Source organism: Lissotriton helveticus, chromosome 1_1 (assembly GCF_964261635.1).
Source record: "Lissotriton helveticus chromosome 1_1, aLisHel1.1, whole genome shotgun sequence".
Classification (NCBI taxonomy): domain Eukaryota; kingdom Metazoa; phylum Chordata; class Amphibia; order Caudata; family Salamandridae; genus Lissotriton; species Lissotriton helveticus.
Window position 1 is genome coordinate 256,844,257 of NC_136057.1, and position 20,700 is coordinate 256,864,956.

A 20,700-nucleotide genomic window follows, 5' to 3' on the forward strand; every position below is an offset into this window, starting at 1 on the left:
TTTGACAGAATTCCTATAGCCTTCTTTGGCGGCGCCTGAACCCTGAACAGTTTGTGAGGCCTATTTGGACTACTTCTGAGAATTCGTTCTTGTACCAGTACATTAGTACACAAATTGTACTGCTTCATTGGATGGTACATTCTGACCCAAAGTACTTGTTTTACACATTCATCACTGGAGATTTTGGTGGTCCAAGCTTCAAAATGAATCCAGACACATTTGCCACTCATCCAGATGATTAGATTGTGTCTTTTCTGTTTAACACCTTGGGTCTGCGTACTACAAATGCAACATGCCTTTTTGGATGGTATTATGGGAGTTGCCTAAGATTACTTTTTGACCAGATGAACAAATCCTACTCTTACTTGGGGAATGATGGTCTGGAAACTTCCAAGCAGATTCTTTAGTGTGGTCTGGAATCTGCTGATACAATAGGTCAGTCCTTGGAAATACCGAATAGCCTGTGCCAGCATACCTGGATGCTTCTGCAGGCTTTCCTTGAGATAATCGGATTGGCAGTAAACAGCATGCCTTTGAACAGTGAGCAGCTCTTTAGGAAGACGTCAGACTCTCCCCTGAAACTTTTCAAGAGCAGCCACACCACAGTGTACGTCTTTAGCCTGGCCTTCCCAGGAAGGCCACTATTAGTGCTGTAGTTACTGAAGCGTTTCCAGTGGACAATCCTCACTGCAGTATCAACGTCTCAGTTTGTCCGTACCATACAACAACTATTCTCATCCTTAAGAGGCACAGGTTGACCTTAAGGATGGCAATAACTGCAGCAGAGTCTCCAGTCTTCTGCTGGATCTACGGCCTCAAAACGGCTTGTTTGAGGCATGTGGGCTGCTGAATTTATATCTGTGCATAGATCGCCGCCTAGTGTTGGGTCCGGATGATTGCACATTGTTGTCCTGGAAGAGTCTTCGAAGTATCATGAGATAGGTGGCTCCTCCCCTGGACTACAGTGCGCATGGGCATCCTCTCCATCCTCATATTGGTTTTTTTCCGCCATTGGGTTCGGATGTACTTTCTTAACTCACGTTCGGAATAGCTATAAAAACTTTTTCACAAGGCCAAAAGGCCTTCGGGATGTCGGTATTGTCTTTCGTTCGGTGCCTCGTACTTGTTCCAGCTCTTCGAGCCGGACATCGACGGCCGCTTGCCTTTTCGACACGAGAGGCCCCACGATCGACGATGGAATTGAGTCAGTTCAAACGATGTCCCGTTTGCAACTCCAAATACCCTCACATCGATGTGCACCCGGTGTGCAATAAATGTCTGTCACCGGACCACAACGAGGCCAGCTGCATGGCCTGTTCTCTATTCAGGTCAAAGAAGACTCTTTGGCTTCTACGCGCCGCAAGACAGTCGGCGCGGGAGTCGGCGCCCGACCCAGAGAACATCTTCGAGGCTGACAACGACTAGGGTTTAGAAGAAGAGGATCCCGATCGACAGTCGGATCCCGCGTCTGAACAAGACTCGAATTATGATGAGGACGAAGAGGAAATCTATGTCCAGGATGAAGACATTGTCGAGGTAGGAGACGACGCACAAGCCATCGGAGCCGTCGGCGACGACTCAAGCGATGAGCAAAGCCCAACCGCAGTAGCGGGACCCACTAAAGACTCTATACCTTCCAAGGCTCAGGTCGAGGCATCGCCGGAAGGCCTTAGCTAAGATCTTCATCCACGTTCTATAGCCCCGCTTCCAGGCCCGGCTAAGAACATTTCAAAAGAGCCATCGGTCGATCGACCACAATCTGTGGAGAAATCGAAACCAAAACCTAAAGACACTAAACCGAAATTGGTCAAAACAGTCATCAGCTCGACGACTTCGGCACCGATCAAGTCAAAAAGTGTCATCGATCCGACAGGGTCGCAAGGGGGTGTCGACTCGAAGATCGGAGCGAGTGAGCCCATCTCTAAAGTCAAGCACGTCACGCTCACGTCGTTGACGTGAGGGTCCAAACATGGCGACACAATCAAAGGACTCAAGACTCAAAAGACCCTCTATCCGAAGCATCGGAAGCCAGTAATGGTCAAGGCCTTCGAGTCCAAAACCACACTCGACCCGAAAGAACATGTCCAATTGAAGCAAAGGAGCGTACCTTCTGCGCACCAACAGCTCGAGTCGACGCATGGCCATATACAACATGCTGAACAGTCTAAGTCGGCCGAATCGAAAACTACGCCTCCATTGAAGCAGGTCAGTCCATCTTCAATGCTTCCGGCGCCGATAAAGTACGGACTGCCCCCAACCGCACGACCTAAGGCGGCCCAGCTCCAAAAGGGCACCGACACATCCAAATCATTATCGGTGGCTTCAACCACTCGACCCATAGTGGAGGACGCCCACCTATGATAATCAGTCGAAACTCTACATTGACTCCAATTCAGGAAGACTCACGATTTATAAAATGAAAATCAGACCGGAAACTCCTATGGAGTCTTACAAAATACCACTCAAAAAGAAGAGGGACTTTGCCACCTCGCCTACTCTTTTTGAACCTCTACAGTCCTATGGACAGGAATGTACCTATTCTCCCACACATGCCACTGAGGATGTACAGGAAGGGTATAATGAAGAACAGTTTAATTATCCTGTTGACACGGATCAAGAGGAGTCCCAACCATGGACTGACCCTGTTGACCCTGATGAGCCGGACACCATGCCTCACACTCAGTCCTATACAGTCAAAACATCACCTACTGAGGATACTTCTGCGTGTAACACCTTGATTGAGAGGGCAGCCCTTAACCATGATGTGGATATGCACGCTGACCCAGTTGAGGAAGACTTTCTGTTTGATACTTTCTCAACTTCAGAAAGATCAGTGAAGACGTTGCCTATGCTCAAGGGTGTGCTCAAACACGCTGGTGACATTTTCAAAGAACCAACTAAGGCAAGGGTTGTAAATCCAAGGATTGAAAAGAAATACCGGCCTGCGCCTGTAGACCCTACGTATATCAAAGGCCAGCTCCCGTTCGTCTCACTGGTGGTGGCTAATGCTCGTAAGAGAGGAAACTCTCAGACAAGTGGTGATGCTCCTCCTCCGGACAAAGAATCCAAGATCTTGGAAGCTTCTGGCAAACGTGTTGCAGCTCAAGCGGCTAATATTTGGAGAATCTCAAATACACAAGCATTATTAGCCAGATATGATAGGGCTCATTACGACACGTTAGAGCAGCTACTACAACACCTGCCTGATGCTTATAAGGAAGGAGCTGAAATGCTGATACAGGAGGGGAAGCTAATCTCAAACGCATCCATTAAATGTGCGTTAGATGCGGCTGACACAGCAGCTAGGGCCATTAACACTAGTGTGATGCTTAGAAGACATGCCTGGCTCCGCATATCTGGTTTCAAGTCGGAGATCCAAACAACTCTGCTTAATCAGCCAGTTAACCCTGACTTTCTGTTTGGTCCTGATGTAGACACCACCCTAGAAAAGATTAAAAAAGTCACAGAAACTGCCAAGTCCATGGGAGGTCTACAGTCACAACAGTTCAGGGGCGGTTCCTTTCGTCGCTCCGGTAACAGGGGAGCTTCTAGGGGACAGGCATCACAGCAAGCCCAATACAATGAAGGAGGCACACAAACCACCTATAACAAGAACAATATGGGTGGATACCGTGGGAACAGCGCCAAAGGCAGAGGACGGGGAAATAATAATGCCAGATCCTCCGCCACCAATAAACAGTGACTTCTTGTCACTGCCCCCGGACCATATAACACCGGTCGGGGGAAGACTTCAGCAGTTCCTGCCAGTCTGGGAAGGCATTACCACAGACAGGTGGGTGAGACAGCTTATACAATACGGATATTGTCTAGAACTAACGTCCACTCCACCCAACATACCCCTGCTGAGCACATGCACTTATTACAGCCAGAAGTCATCTCCATGCTGCAAAAAGGGGCCATAGAACTCGTGCCTTTAGAACAACAGGGTACATGGGTGTACTCTCTGTACTTCTTAATCCCAAAAAAGGACGGGTCTCTCAGGCCCATTCTGGACCTCAGACCCTTGAATCAATACATCCTGTCAGAACATTTTCACATGCTCACTTTGCAACAAGTTCTACCATTGCTCAGTCAAGGGGATTTCCTAGCAACCCTAGACCTGAAGGATGCATGTTTCCACATTCCCATTCACCCCAGTCACAGGAAATATCTCAGGTTCACCATAAACAACCAGCATTACCAGTTCAAGGTCCTGCCTTTCGGGGTCACCACAGCCCCCAGAGTGTTTACCAAGTGCTTAGGAACAGTAGCTTTGCACCTTCGGAGACAACACATCCATGTCTATCCGTATCTGGACGACTGGCTTATCCAAGCAATGTCGGCCCAGCAATGTGCCAGCCACATGTCCCGCACAATTAACCTCCTACACAGTCTAGGATTTTCACTAAACTACCAGAAATCTCATCTTCAACCCGCACATGTACAACAGTACTTAGGCGCGCAAATAAACACTCTGACGGCAACAGCACAGCCATTCCAAGAGCCTGTGCCACAGATGGTGCTGACGGCGGACGCATCTCTCCAGGGCTGGGGAGCGCATGTCCTCCATTACACAGTGCAGGGCCTATGGACGACGCAGCAGCAGAAGGTGCACATCAACCTCCTGGAGTTGATGGCAATCTTCATGGCAATGAAGGCGTTCAAATTGCATTTGTGCAACAAAGTCGTGCACAGACAACATGACTGCAATGTATTACATCCAGAAGCAGGGAGGGACACACTCTCCACAATTGTCACACCTAGCGCAGAGCATGTGGAAGTGGGCCATTCAAAGGAACATGTTCCTCATGACGGAACACCTCCCAGGCAAGGACAACCAGATAGCAGACCGGCTCAGCAGGCACAGCCATCAAATGCTCGAATGGGAGATACATCCCTCAGTGCTCCAACCGTATTTCCAGCAGTGGGGTCATCCAGAGATCGACCTATTTGCCACACAAGAAAACGCAAAATGCCAAACCTTCGCCGCCAGGTTCCCACACCCGCAGTCTCAGGGCAATGCGATATGGATGAACTGGTCAAACAGATTTGCGTACGCTTTTCCTCCAGCACCGCTCATACCGCTGGTAGCGCGCAAACTGCGGCAGCACTTCATGACACTCATCCTAGTTGCTCCAACGTGGGCGAGGCAAGCATGGTACACCACGTTCCTAGAACTTTCAGTGGTGCCCCACCAACGCCTGCGACTCACACCCAGTCTCCTCACTCAGAGCCATGGAGACATTCAGCACCCAGATCCGCAACAGGTGAGCCTTGCAATATGGCTCCTGAGGTCATAGAGTTTGGCTACCTGAACCTGCCCCCTGACTGTATGGACATCATCAAGGAGGCTAGGCGGCCTACAACCAGGGCGTGTTATGCGGCAAAATGGAAACGTTTTGTCATTTATTGTTCCAACAATAACATAAATCCACTAGGTGCATCAACGCAAAACATCATATGCTATTTATTGCACCTATACAGATGCAATCTAGCCTATAGTTCCATCAGGATACATTTAGCTGCAATGGCAGCTTATCTTCAGAACCGACAGCACCTTTCGCTTTTCAAAGTGCCTGCCATTAAAGCTTTTATGGAGGGACTCAAAAGGGTAATTCCTCCAAGGCACCCACCTTCGCCTGTCTGGAATCTAAACATAGTTCTCACCAGACTAATGGGTCCACCCTTTGAACCTCTTCACTCTTGTGAAATACAATTTCTAACATGGAAAGTGGCTTTTCTAGTAGCGATCACATCGCTAAGAAGGGTTAGTGAGCTGCAAGCCCTCACTATTCAGGAGCCTTTCATTCAGATTCATGCTAATAGGGTAGTGCTGCGTACCAACCCTAAATTTATGCCTAAGGTGGTGTCACAGTTCCACATTAACCAAACAATTGAACTGCCAGTATTCTTCCCAAATCCTGATTCTGTCGCAGACGGAGCACTGCACACACTAGATGTTAAAAGAGCTCGCCTGTATTACATAGACAGGACTAAAGATTTCAGGAAAACTAAGCAACTGTTTGTTGCCTTCTCTCCACAGCACAAAGGCAACCCCATTTTAAAATCGGGTATAGCCAGATGGATTGTTAAGTGCATACAAATCTGTTATCAAAAGGCTAAACGCACATTAACAGTTCCCCCCCAAGAGCGAAATCCACACGCAAGTTAGGGGCATCCATGGCTTTCCTAGGTAACATTCCTCTAGAGGATATATGTAGAGCAGCCACATGGACCACCATACACACATTCACCAAACACTACTGCGTGGATGTACACTCCAAACAGCAAGCTGCTGTTGGTCAGGCTGTTCTCAGAACTCTTTTTCAGACTGCTGCAGCGGGCACCCGCCGCTAAGGAGGATACTGCTATTTATTCTATGCACAGATATAAATTCAGCAGCCCACATGCCTCGAACGGAATATGCTACTTACCAGTATGCATCTGTTCTTGGGATGTAGGGTTGCTGACATTTATATCGCCCACCCTCCTCCCTGGTGCCTGTCGCAGCTGTAGCACTCAGAATTATTCTCATGCATGGTCATCACTTACTGTATCATACTCCATCTCTGCCACAATGGCGAAAAACAATCTGAGGATGGAGAGGATGCCCATGCGCACTGTAGTCCAGGGGAGGAGCCACCTATCTCATGATACTTCGAAGACTCTTCCAGGACAACAATGTGCAATCATCCGGACCCAACACTAGGCGGCGATCTATGCACAGATATAAATGTCAGCAGCCCTACATGCCAAGAACAGATGCATACTGGTAAGTAGCATATTCCTTACTCCTCTTCTTCCCATCACCAAGTTCCGGTAACTGAGAGTGTCTCTAATGTTATTAACAATTGGTAGACCATTCTGGCAAATCTCTTAGCGATTCAGCTTATCTGTAAGGGCTATGCCTTCCTCCTTCTCTCCTCGTGCCTTGCTCCAAACTCCAATCTTGGAGGCAGAGTTGTTTTGCCTGTTGACTGAGGGGCCCTTTACATTTTGACCCCAGTAAGGATGAAAGATTAGATCCATTCTGAACCTAAGGCTCCTAAAACCTTCATTAGTAAGGAGAAGATCAAAATGGTGACCATCAGCCAAGTGCTGCTTGCCCTCAGCCCTGTGGATTGGATGGTGTCCTTGGGTCTCAAGTACGCCTATTTCCATCTTCTGATCTTTCTTGCTCATAGGTGCTATCACTGGCTCACACTGGGATTCCAGTGCTGTATCTGTTAGCAGTACTACCAATTGGTCTGATGACTACTTTGTGTGCCCAAGTGCAGGTCTCAAAAGCCTGTTGTGCCCCACCCGCCCCAACACACATTTCTTTGTTGTGCATTGGGATTTGAATTTAGTTGTAACATTCCTTATGCCTTTGCCAATCACATGTTCACAACACGTGCTTACTTTTTTAGTTTACTTTCAAGACTGTCTTCTTGGTGTCAATTTGGGTCTGCAAATTGTATGCCTTGTTGGACCTGCTCAATTTTCATACATCACCCCACCTAGAAAAGGAGAGAATATATAGAACAACATCCATGGAATGTCAACCCAGACTATATCAATTGCACAAAACCTTGTGGACAATCCGCTCTTTGTGGGCTTCCCTGGACTCAAGAAAGGAAAGGCTGACAACACACATGCAATTTCGTGTTTGTTCTCCCTGTCATTAAAGACTGCTTGAAGGAAGACTCTCCAGTTGGCATTTGCATACATTCAACAAGAGCAGTGACCACTCCTGCTGCTTTCATGCCACCTAGGGAACTGAGTGTCAGTCCTGCAGTGCCAAAGAAAGCATGCCAGAACATTTCCTGTGTTGCGTTCGTTCGGCAGACATGTATCACAAGGCAGCACATACAGGCCCCGTAGCAAGGGTTTCTCAGAGATCCCATGCTTAGGTGGCCACCCCACTTGGTTTACGTTTTACCTGCGCTCTGTCTTATGCGTCATCTTTTTGTCGATGTCGTGGCGTGCCTCAGCTTTGGGGCTAGCTGGCTTGGGAACACGCTCAATGCAGGATCTGGCAATAAATGGGTAATCGGTATGACGAAGGCCTTAGAACATTTACAACTCCTAAAGTCATGCTTAATTTTCCAGGACTTTCCATGGAATGTCAACCTCCAGGATTCCTAGCATTATTTCATTGTTATGTAATATGGTGACATTTCCTGTTGATAACTGTGTTTCCTTTCCTACACTATATGAAGGACCTCTGACCAGTTCTCAAGTCTCTTGTCCATCCACTGACACACGCTATATTTAGGGGCATCCCAGTATTTTCTTGGAGACTGCTAGGTCTTTGTTGCATGAGTTTCCTAAACATCAAAGTCTCACCCCCTCAGGCATTCTGTAGTAGGCTCTTGACAAGGAATTTCTTGGTTAAATGGTGCTACTCCATCCCTGCTTTGGAGGGTATTGATTTGTGACTTTCATTAGGTGAAGAATCTTGGGGAAGATTTATTATCAGAAGAAAAGGCCATTTGCCTTCAGCAGAGCTATTTCCGGTGGATACTATAGATCTCCACTGAATCCTCGTCACCCTCCCTCTTTCCCTTCTTAGTTAGTGCCAACAATAGGATTCCAGAGTATGTTAGTGTTGTACTAATGCTCCCATCAAGCTGTATCCAATTCCTATCCATAGCCTCTGTTGGGCACAGAACAATATTATCCTCTGATGTCATAGCACCAAGGGCTGTATTACACAAGTGCCCTAGGGGTGCAACAAAAGTGTGTGCTCACTTTTGATGCATCACCAGATACTTTGGTGTTACAGAAGAAAACACAGACGCATGTGGTCCCTTCTGTACTACTGATAGAGCTGGTGCTACATGTGCACCAGTGCTATCTCGAGAGGGCATTTCCTCATTTGCATGGAGGTGAGGTCTCAAGCAAATGAGGGAATCACTTTGCCTGTGCACCGGCCATATATGGACATGGCTGCAAAGACAAAGAAGCCATCAGGAGGTGCACTAAAAGTGTGCCACTTAAAGGTGGAGCACAGTTGGTGCTCAGGGTAGCCCTCTGGAGGGTTCAAAGGGGGTCCTATTAAACTCTCAGATTTCCCCCTGGCAGATGGGTGCAGTCACTTTTTGTAACTACCTGCAGGGGGATTTCTGTCTTCACTCTAAGTACAGGCAAGTGCTGCCTGCACAGTGCAGCATGGTGCGGCTGATTAAAGTAGCAGCTCAATATTTCATTGAACATGTTGCTCCCAGGGCAGATGTGAGTTCGGAGCTGCCCTTGGGGCAGTGCATTCATTCATTCATTCATTCATCTATTTAAAGGTGCGCCATGGCACAACCATGAATAGAGGGCCCAAAACATATTACAGACACACTTGGCCCATGTGTAGGCCAAAGTTGCTACATCCTTAACTGATATTCATGTTGCACAGCAACACTTGGCAGCGCTGGGGCACTACTGCTGAAGGAAAAGGGTCTGGAGCCATGGGATATTCAGAAGGTGAGAAGTCTGGGGAACAATAAGTGTTTACCAGAAATATTTTTAATGACGAGAAGTAATTTTTCGTCTCTCTGAGCTAGCTGTCTCATCTTCCTTCCTGCCCCTGCTTGCAACTCTGCTTTATTACCAAACGTATGCCTTTGACTATGCCCACCAGAGATTCCCTGCTAGCCCACCTTTCCCTGACTAATTGTGCCAATATTGGAGTATTGTAGGAGTTTGTTGCTTTTGCTAAGGTCAGATCTTGGCACACTTTCTCTAGAACAGTTTCCCAGAAAGGAGGGTGATGTAACTCACTAGTGATGCCTGCTTCCTTCTTATGCTTCTCTAGTACTTTGGAGAAGGACTGCCTGAAAAAGGCGATAGAAGAAGTGACATGTTGGGTTACATCTGCAGCTGAAGGAGATTCCATGGTTCTGCATGATCTGAACGGTGAGCAGCCATCTTCAGCTTGATTCCTTCTTTTACTCTCCTTCTATCCCTCAGTAACCCTTGTGAGTCATTATCTTATCTACTCTACCTATCTGCTCATTCTTTTTATCTGACCCTCACTCTGCTCATCTGTTTTTCTGCCCTGCAGCCCCTCTTCTGTATTCTCTCCTTCTAGGTTCTTTCTACAAGATGTTTTTGGGTTATGTCTTCTTCTCTTACCACTGCATTTGTATTCTGTCCAGGTTTTGAAGTGTTTAATGTCCAGTTGGTGCTAAGGCAGGCTTTGCCAGATGTCTGGACTGTGCCCACGGGAAATGAGGTATTTTATAAATGCAGCTGCCTGACCGTGAAAGACAAAAGATGAGTTTTGAGTTTTAAAGTATAAGGATAAATGGGAGCCCAAAAGGGAAGTATAGATAGAGTTGAGCTAACAAATAGGAGGAATACCAAAACTGCAGGGAAGGATAAAAGAGGAGATCAAGGGAAGCGGAAGGTTAAAGTACAGTAGCTTTGTATATTAAAGGGAGCCAGTGGGAATAGAGAAAAAAAATTACAGAGGTTTGATCCGAAGTGATAAAATGGAAATACTAAAAGAGTAAACTTAATGGACAAAATGCACTCCTATCTCTTTTTCCTTTTTGTGCTGTGCTCTAATCCATTTTGATGCCCTTCAGGTATTTGTACAGAAGGTCTTACCCCGTCAGCGTTGGCAAATGGAGCATCAGGATTTAGACCCCTGTCGCAAGGAGCGGATACTTCTGTCTGTTCTTGGATTCACAATCGTTTTCCGATTCATTGTAGCAGCAAAAAAGGTAAGAACATGGTTATCGTCTAGTGAAGATGTAAGGATTTTAGTTTTAGTAACAAAGTTTCTCAATCATGTAAACATTATCCTAAGGAAACATGTTTGCATGTTTACATTTTGAGAGTCCTGCTTTTTTTTTCTTCTATTATTTCAAGGACATCTGGGCACGGTTCTTTCTTTACCTTCCCCATCCACTCCTGATTTGGCTTCCGCGTTTCCTGCCATGTGTTAGATTCTTACTTCTGCATTTGCATGGGCGCCATTTGTGTTTTGGGAGAAAAATTGATATCCTGGGATTCTACCGTTGAACTGCACACTTTTTGTGTTAAACATCAAAATGAAAAACTGCATTTTGAGGTGGAAGAGAATGCTTAATGATCAGAAAACAAAATCAAACCAAGTAGAAGGTCTTGCAGTTTACCATATTAGACCCCCCAAAAAAACTATCCTTACTGGACGACATGCTTGTTTTGTATTTATAACTGTAAAAAAAAAAAATTGCAACTTCAAGTTTTGGTCTTTTTATAATAATCAAGGTTGTAATGTGTCTGGCTGTGCTCTGGCTTCAAAGTGTTTTGGTCTCCTATAAACAGCCGTTACCACATGAAACGTTCTTGTGAGACAATGTAATTTTTGCAGAGTAACCCCCATCTATTATTTTGTTTGCTGAATTTTCTTTTTAGTTTTTAGACTTTGCTCGTTGGGGCACTTCTGTCTAGTATATGTGCTCTAACCCCTAAAACATGTAGATATTGGCTGATTCATGATTGGCTTATTTAACTTTTCTATAAGGCCATAGCATTTGATGCAGAAACACACCTCTAGCATGTTAAGTTAATTGTTAACTATGGACTGCAGTTTTTATTTGCCATCCATAAGTGTGACATGGAAAATATGGTTTCAGACCTACCTGAGTGCTGCAGTGTCAAACCTGCAATGCTACCTGGTAAAATATATAATTTTTAACAGGTAAAAAACTCCCTTTTAATTATTAGTAAGTCACCAATATGTAAGCTTTGTGGCCCACAAACTAGGGTGCATGGTATTCAAAAGTGGGTCATATTGAAAATTAATGTCCCTACAGTGACAAGGTCGTAAAAGCTTCTTTCACTGTGGCAGGCCTATCTGTCCTATGTAGAAAATAAGAGTACAAATTAAAATACTAATACTGTATCTCGGCAATAGGATCAAACCGAAAAATAATGACACCACTATCTTTAATAGTTGTTAAAAAAAACAATTCAGTAAGTCAGATCTTTAATTTTTTATTAAGGAAAAATTACTTTTAGAAAGATACTCTTTTCCTGCCTGAATTGTAAGAATGCTAATTAGCATAAGCCTCTTCCAGCTCCCAGCCTGTACTCCAGACCGGGAAGAGGTGTGATAGAGGTGGCTAATGGTTCCCTGGAGCAAAAGGTAGGCTGACCAGAGTGGGCAGAGATGACTTATTTTGATCTCACCAGTGCCCCTCAGGTGTTCACGAAGGTGATGGATGTGGACACAGTGTAGCTTCGGAGGTTGGGGGTACCACTCTTCCCCTACCTAGATGACTTTCTGTTGAACACTGGCTTACCACAGTCAGTTGTAACCCACCTCAAGACAGTAAACCTCCTTGCACCCTTGAGGTTTACAATCAATTTGCCAAAGTCACACCTGACTGCTTAGTTGAAGCTCTATTTCATCTAAGCCATCCTGGATATGGTGCATTTTCAAGCCTTCCTTCTGGAATGAATCCAGGACTTTCGGACTATGATCCTGATGTTTCAGCCTAATTTTGTGGCTCTGAGGAAGAAAGGCTCTAAGGCTTCTGGGACTGGTAGCCTCATGCATCATGCTTGTCGATCATGCCAGATGGTATATGCGGGCTCTACAATGGAATCGGAAGTCTCAGTGAGCTTCTCACCAAGAGAATCAGTCAGACTCTATCCAGGTTTTAACAGAGACTGCAAAAGAGTTGCAGTGGTGCCTGCTTGACTGCAACTGAACCCGCAGCAGCCCCTTATCCTTTCCTCACCCCAGAGTGATAGTGGTCAGTTGTGACAGATGTGTCATTGCTGAATTGGGAAGGTCATCTGAGAGAGGTAGAGAGCAGAAGACTCTAGTCTGAGGTGGAGACCTATCTTCACAACAACCTACTGTAATTGTGGGCCAATTGCTTGGTTTTGAAAGTTTTTCTGCTGTCCATCAAGGGGATGTTGGTTCAGGTCGTCACAAGCCACTCCTCCACCATTTGGTATTGCAACAAGCAGGGCAGAGTTGGGTCCTGGACTCTTGAGCCAATAGGCCTTATGTCTCTGGACCTTGCTGATTTTCCTTATCATACATCACCTGGTGGGATCCATAAACCTTATGGTGTACAAACTCATCTGGTGAGGCCTGACAGATCACAAATTGCAAATACACTTAGAAGTGGTGTATGACATGTTCCATCAGTGAGGAGAGCTCTGGCTCTCTCTCTTCGCCACTGCCAAGAAGGCTCTCTCTCTGAGATGCATGCCACTTAGAGTGGCGTTTGGGACTCATCTATGTCTTCCCTCTGCTCCTTGTCTTGCCTCAAGTTCTGAAGTAGATCAAGCATGACTGTGCCCAAGTCATCTTGGTCACCCCATATTGGGCCAAGAGAGTATGAACCCAGAACTTTTGGGTCTTTTATCCTCCTATCAGACTGCTGCTTCTGGAGTATCTTCTGTTGCAGCAGGAGGGCAGGGTCTTCCACCCAGGTCTGAGAAATCTACACCTCCATGTGTTTCAGATTGAACAGCTGCAGCGGACTGCTTTCTATCTCCTCCAGAAGTAGTAGATATCACCCTGGCGTCCAGGCACCCTTTGCTAGGTCTATTTATGTCAGATTCTGGGACAAGTTTATGGCTTGGCGTGACCCCAGTAACACAGACGCATTGCAAGGTAAACTGTCTGATGTGTTGCTATTTGTTCTGTATGTGGCCATACATGGATATGTAGAGGTTATTTATCAGCCCTTTCAGCCTTTTTGTGATTACTGAACTAACAATCCTTTTTAAATTACCTGTTATGCATTTTTTCAAAACTTTGATCTACATTTTTTCCCCTAATACCTTTTTTAATGCTACAGTGGGACCTAAATGTGGTCCTTACTGTTTTTTGTGTGTGTTTCCTTTTAGCCATAAACACAGCTGTCCTCAAGGTCAACTGACAGTACAGACAGATTTCCTCATTAGGATACGGTGAGCATGTCTGCTGACTCTGAAGACAGATTTCACCATTGCAATAACATGAAAAAAGTCCCATGAGTGAACTTTAAGCTCTGTCAAGCCACTGTTGAAACAGACAAGCTTAGACCATTTGTGTTTGGGAAACTATAAATCTATCTCCCTACTGCCAAGAGTGTTTCAGCTCCTGGAGAAACATGTTCGTCAACCTCTCTCTGTTTTTGTGGAGTCTAATAAAGTCCTTCACCCTACCTAAACAGGGTGCAGACTTCAACATAGCACTGAAGCAGCACTTTTGACCATGGTAGAAGAACTTGAGGAACTTTTAGACCAAGGAGGCTCTGCTGCAGTCGTCGTCCTGGACCTCCGTGTTGCATTCGTTATGTTGGACCATTCAACACTTTATCAGAGGATTACAGATGTGGGTATAAGTGACTGCCCACTGAAATGATTGAAGTCTTTGCTTGAGGGTAGAACTTTCCACGTGTTAGACCAAATGTGCTACTCTAACATCTTTCCTTTGAAATGTGGAGTACCACAGAGTTCTACTTTAGTTCCTAACCTCTTCAACTTTTACATCCTCCCTTTAGTATGACGCAGGCGACACCAAATTAGTCGTCTCTATCTCTCCGAAACATATATCCAACTGTCAGCATCTTGTCCCCTGTCTGAAGGGGGTGGCTTACGGGATGGCCGACTGCTGCGTCAATTTAAATAGGGACAAGACTGACCTTATGCTCCTAGGTAATAATCTGTCTAATCAGGTATTACTCCCATGGCCGGAGTACCTAGGGAATATACCCAGCCCTAAAAATCTGATGAAAAGCGTGGGTGTCGGACTGGATGTCTCGCACTATGGAGTCTCAAGTCAACAAACTGACAGCAAATGTTATGGAATACTAAGATTGCTACAGAAAGCGTTAGACCTTTTGCCCTTCCTTTCCCGAAGACTTATTGTACAGGAATTGATTAGTTCACAGTTGGATTATAGGAACTCCCTATTTCTTGGCTCCCCACACTATGTTAAAAGAAGGCTACTGGTCATTAAAAATGCAGTTGCCTGCCTCCCTAATCTGAGAGAGACAATTAGTTATGGATTCCTCACCTTAGAATTACCCCCAGGTGTCTGACTGAACCCCTAGAATTTTTTCATCAGCAGTACCCCTGCACTTCGATAGCTGGCGTCGGTCAACTCCGCGTTCATCGTCGTGGTCGCCGGGATGACGTCGCAGTATCTACTTAGACGCCACCCTCACGCTCTGATGGCCGTTCTTTCTTTTTCCGCTCCAGCCAGCGCAGACCTGGAGAGAGCGGTACCTTGAGTCACTTTTTGACTCCCCTTTTTGCGACTTTTGTCGACATCTTTTTGAGTCGTCCAACTCCTGTTGCACGCAGGGATGTCCAGTCCTCGAGCCGGCTTCAAGGCTTGTGACTCTTGTCACAAACTGATGTCAGTTACGGACCCGCACTTAGTGTGCCTTTGGTGATTGGAGCGACACCACGACCCGAAGTCGTGCTCCAACTGCCGGGCCATGAACCTGAAGTCTTCGCGGAGCGATTCTGAAAGTTTCTCACGGCCCGGCAGTCAGCTCCATGCTGTTTGATATCCCGGTCAAGAGAGGTCGCAGGACCGGTCGCCAAGTCGTCGCCACCATTCTTCCTCCAAGTGTTCGTTTTCGGGTAAGTCGAAGTACAAAAAGAAGGCGAAGAAGCACCGTCGCTCTTTGCGTTCTTCCTGTCCGTCGGCTGACTCGGTGCTGGAAGCGGAATGTAGTCGTCCGGCTCTGCCCGCGGAGCCTGTTCGGTTGACTCCGGCCTTCTCTCCCTTTCCGGGAGCCGGAGCGACCCCTGCCCAGCTTCAAAGCTTTTACGAAGCCTTGCATTCCATCTTAGGGCAGCCCGACTCCGCCGGCTCACCCTTGGGCCCCGCTGACTCGGTTGGGGACTCAAGGCCTTCGATGCTGGTGGCTTCTGCTCCGGTGCCACAGAGCCCCCAAGGACCCAGGCCTGGATCCGGATCGGCGCCGGTCGACCTCGTGACAACTCCTCCGACACCGAATCCAGTGACAACACCTCCACCGCCTCTGATGCCTGTAGTGTCCCTCCCCCTTGATGTAGACGCTGAGCCAGACGGACGCCGACTGGTACCTTTGTGCCATTGTTCTCCCCTGGTGCTCCCTATCACCCTGAGTGGCTACCAGATGAGGGTGAGGAGGACTGTGAGGGGTCTGTGGACCCTCTAGCAGACCAGTTGGAAGAACCGGACTGGAGAGAGAAGTTGGGTGAGGCCAGTGGTCTGGATAAGTCCCCAGACCTTTGCATGCTTTCTCCCCCTACCGTGGCTATGGAGGAGGGTGCATCTTACGCAGTGGTGTTGCGTAAGGTGCCCGATGCTCTAAACCTTGAGCTTCCTATGGTGGCAGTCAGGACTAACCTCCTGACCGAGGTGCTTCTTCCAGCAGCGGCCTCTTCGGAGCCCCTGCTGCCATTTAATGAGGCCTGAGACCCTCACGGACCTCCTTTTGGGTACCTGGTCCAAGCCCAACACAGGGGCTCCTGGGGATAGGACGATTGCCCGATGCCACCGCCAGGCCCCGGGCGACCCGCTTTTCCTCGCCCAACACCCCACCCCTGAGAGCATGGTGGCCTTCGAAGGGTGCATTCCCTAACACACCACCGGATAGGGAATCCAAGAAGCTGGGATGTTTATTTCCTCCAGCTTAGGACTGCGGTAGGTGAACACCACATGTCTCTTGGGCCGTTACTCCACTCAGTGTGGGACACGGTTGCACATGTGCTGCCACAGTGCACGGAGGAGGTATGGGCCATGCCCTCCCGTGCTGTTGCCGAAGGGAGAGACGCAGCGAAGTTCGCCATCCGGTGTGGCTGGACACCGCCAACTCACTAGGTATGACTATTTCCATGTCAGTAGCACTGAGACGCTACGCCTGGTTGAGGTCCACTGGTTTTTCGGGTGATGTCCAAGCAACACTTTTGGATATGCCCTTTGATGGCCATCGCCTATTAGGGCTACAAGGCAGACAACGGGCTTGAGCGCTTTAAGGATTCTAGGGCTACTGCCAGCTCGTTAGGCCTCGCTTCCACCTCCCGCCCAGCACAGTCTGCTTTCACCCCTTTCGTGGCTACGGAAGGGGTGTACCACCATGTTCTGCCCAGAGCCATGGGCCTATGCAAGCTGTCCAGCCTCTGCACGACCGGAGGCGTGGATCCTACCGCCGTGGGTCTGGGGGGCCAGCGGACGGGAAAGTCCACCAGCGCACCCTCTGCAGTAGCCTCCAAACCCTCCTAGACCTTTTAGGCCCAACAATCGCCAGTAGGTGGCAACTACTCCTCCCCTTCAAGACTACCTCTACATCCATGCCACCTCAATTCCATTGCATGTCAGAGGATCACCTGGCCCTTCTCCAACAGGAAGTTACGGCTCTCTTGGCCAAGGGAACCAATGAACACGTTCCTCCCACAGAAGTAGGTTGTGGTGGTTATTCCCACTACTTTCTGGTGCCCAAGAAGGGCGAGCGCCAGCATCCTATCTTGGATCTTAGGAACGTCAGCCACTTCCTCTGGAAGGAGATGTTCAAGATGTTGACACTGGCTCAGGTCCTGTCTTCTCTCCAACCTGGAGACTGGATGGTAGCGTTGGACTTGCAGAATGTGTATTTTCACATTCCCTTCCTTCCTGCCAGCCCACCGGCGTTTCCTGCGGTTCACGATAGGCAACAGGCACTTTCATCCCCTTTGGCCTTACCAGCGCCCCTTAGGTGTTCACGAAAGTGATGACGGTGGTCGCAGCTCATCTGCGCAGATCAGGGGTTCCAGTCTTCCCCTATCTCCACGACTGGCTGTTGAAGGGAGGCTCACGCCAGGCTGTTGTCTCACACCTCCAGACTACGGCCGACCTCCTGCATTCGCTGGGGTTCACTATCAATGTGCCAAAGTCACACCTGATTCCCTCTCAGAAGTTCATTTCATTGGAGCGCAGATTCAGGCTTATCCTCCCCGTCAGTGAGTCTGGGATATTTGGGCTATGATTCCGATTTTTCAGCCTCTATCCTGGGATTCGGTCAGAATGACACTGAGGCTACTGGACCTCATGGCCTCCAGCATCCTGCTGGTGGACTATGACAGGTGGCATATGCAGGCTCTGCAGTGGGCCCTGAAGTTCCAGTGGGCACATCATCAGGAGAATCTTTCCGAATGCGTCCAGATCTCGGAGGGTACTGCACGCCAATTGCAGTGGTGGCTTACAAACCAGGATTGGGTCAATGGCAGATTCCTCTCCCTTCCCCAACCGGAGTTCACAGTGGTGACAGATGCATCACTGCTGGGGTGGGGCGGCCACATGCGAGAGGCAGAGATCAGAGGCCTCTGGTCTCTGGCGGAGTCCAGGCTCCACATCAACCTTCTGGAGCTTCGGGTGATTTGTCTTGCACTAAAGGCATTCCTTCCCTCTGTCTGGGGAAGAATAGTGAAGGTGTTCACGGACAACACCACCACCATGTGGTACTGCAACAAAGAGGGCGGGTGGGGTCGTGGACTCGATGTCAAGAGGCTTTCCGCCTTAGGACACGGCTAGAACATCAGGGCATATCTCTGGTGGTTCAACACCTGGCAGGTTTTCTGAACGCCAGGGTGGACAAACTCAGCCGCAGATGCATGATGGATCACGATTGGCGTCTTCACTCGGAGGTGGTGCAAGGGCTCTTTCAGCAGTAGGGAGAGCCTTTGTTAGATCTATTCACCACTGAAGAGAATGTGCAATATCAGCAGTTCCACGCATTGGAATTTCCAAGGCGGCACTCACTAGGCAACGCTTTTCGTCGCGAGTGGAGTTGCGGTCTTCTATACGCCTTTCCGTCTATACCACTTCTGGTGATAGTGCTGCCGATAGTGCTGAAGAAGATCAAGCACGACCGGGCCCAAGTCATTCTTGTGGCTCTGGATTGGGCACAAAGAGCCTGTTATCCCGAGCTATTACACATGGCCATTGATCCTCCGATCAGACTGCCTCTTCGGGAGGATCTTCTGTCGTAGCAGCGGGGACGGTCCTCAACCCGAACCAGTCCAGCCTCCACCTCCTTGCGTGGAGATTGAGCAGCGACAGTTGACAGCTTTTGACCTTTCTCCCAAAGTCTGCAATGTGATCTTGGCAGCCAGGCGTCCCTCCACCAAAAGGTGTACGCCTGTAGATGGAACAAGTTTGTGGCTGGGTGTGCAGCAAAGGCTATGGATTCCCTTTCTGCTCCCCTTTCAGAGGTTCTACTCTTCATTCTTTCTTTGGCTCGGCAGGGCTCTGCTCAAAGGTTTTTGGCCATTTCGGCCATCCTTTGGCTGCCTGACCAGCCTTCTCTTTTCAAGTCCCCTATTGTAAATAAGGGCATTACTTACTTGTTTCCGCCAACCACTTCTGTGATGCCCCAGTGGGACTTGAACCTGGTTCTCACCTATCGCTTCCTTTAAGCTGCTACATGACTGTCCTCTCAAGCTTCTGACTCTTAAGACTGCCTTTCTAGAGTTGCCATCACCTCTGCTCGCAGGGTGAGTGAGCTTCAAGCCCTTTCTTCTAGGCCTCATTTCCTGGCTCTTCATCCGGACAAAGTTGTCTTTCGCACTAGGCCTTCTTTCATCTCCAAAGTGGTTACCTCTTTCCACATAGGACATACCATCACTTTGCCCACCTTCTTTTTGCCCTGTGTTCTTCAAAAGAGGAGGAGAGGCTCCACCTTCTGGATCCAAAACGAGTGCTTTCATTCTATCTGGATCGCACAAAACAATTCCGGGTGGATGATCAGCTCTTTGTTGGCTATGTGGGCGCCAAGAGAGGTCGGGCCGTGTAAAAGTGGACCATGTCCCGTTGGGTCGTTCTTTGCTTCAAAATCTGCTACTCCTTAGAAAAAAAGGAACCTCCAGTGGGACTGCGCACCCATTCCACCAGGGCGACGGCAGCTACTACTGCTTTGGGAAGTGGAGTTCCAGTTGATGACATCTTCCAGGCAGCCACGTGGGCTTCATTGCACTCGTTTACCAAACACTACTGCCTGGACAGCCAAGTCCGGAGAGACAGCTTCTTTGGTTCAATTCAGTTCTCCAGGACTTTCTGGTGTGAACTTGGTTCGCAGACCCACCTCCAGGGTTGGTATTGCTGGGGTTTCTATACTAAGGTGAGGAATCCATAACTAATTGTCTTTCAGATGAACAAGTAATTAGATTAGTTCTGGATTCCTCACCGCCCCACCCATCCTCCTCATTCTGCGAACTGACTTCTAGGGTTAAGGACTCCCTTTCAGGGCCCTGGTTTTGTTCACCAGTGGTCAGTGTCTTGCATGGCTCTGCGCTTCTGGTGTGGCATGTCATGTAAAGAACTGACATCAGCCTGTGAGGGCGGTGTCGAAGTAGAAACCGCAACGTCATCCGGCGACCATGACGCCAACGACTAACACAGAGTTGACTTATGCCACCTATCGACCCGCAGGGGTACTGCTGATAAAAAAACTTCTCCGGATCCAGTCTGACACCTGGGGGTCATTCTAAGGTGAGGAATCCATATCTAATCTGTCTCTTACAGCTATATCGTTACCGAAGGTAAGTAACTTGTTCTTTCAATTCTGAGGCACCAGTGGGCACGAAGGGCCATGGCTGACCTCCATTGGCTCTCCTTTGAGCAGTGGGTGCAGTTTAAAGCACTCTGCATTGCTCATAGGGCCTTTCATAACAAAGTACCCCAAATACCATGTGCCCTCATTGAACTTTATAACCGTGGAAAAGTCCCAGAGATCGCCAACTTCCAGATTGTTTTTTTCT

At 48.1% G+C, this 20,700-nt stretch overlaps 1 protein-coding gene across 3 annotated transcripts in view; it reads left to right on the forward strand.

The window, feature by feature from the left end:
* Positions 1-20,700, forward strand: part of PNLDC1 (PARN like ribonuclease domain containing exonuclease 1) — a 458,177-nt gene that overhangs the window by 141,402 nt on the left and 296,075 nt on the right. For all 3 annotated transcript variants that reach the window (XR_013598671.1, XM_078653131.1, XM_078653121.1), the window contains exons 7-9: positions 9,788-9,888; positions 10,131-10,207; positions 10,563-10,700. Coding sequence is in view for 2 of the 3 variants with exons in the window: in XM_078653131.1 (XP_078509257.1) it covers positions 9,788-9,888; positions 10,131-10,207; positions 10,563-10,700 (316 nt within the window). In the remaining variant the exon portion in view is untranslated. The remainder of the gene's footprint in view (positions 1-9,787; positions 9,889-10,130; positions 10,208-10,562; positions 10,701-20,700) is intronic.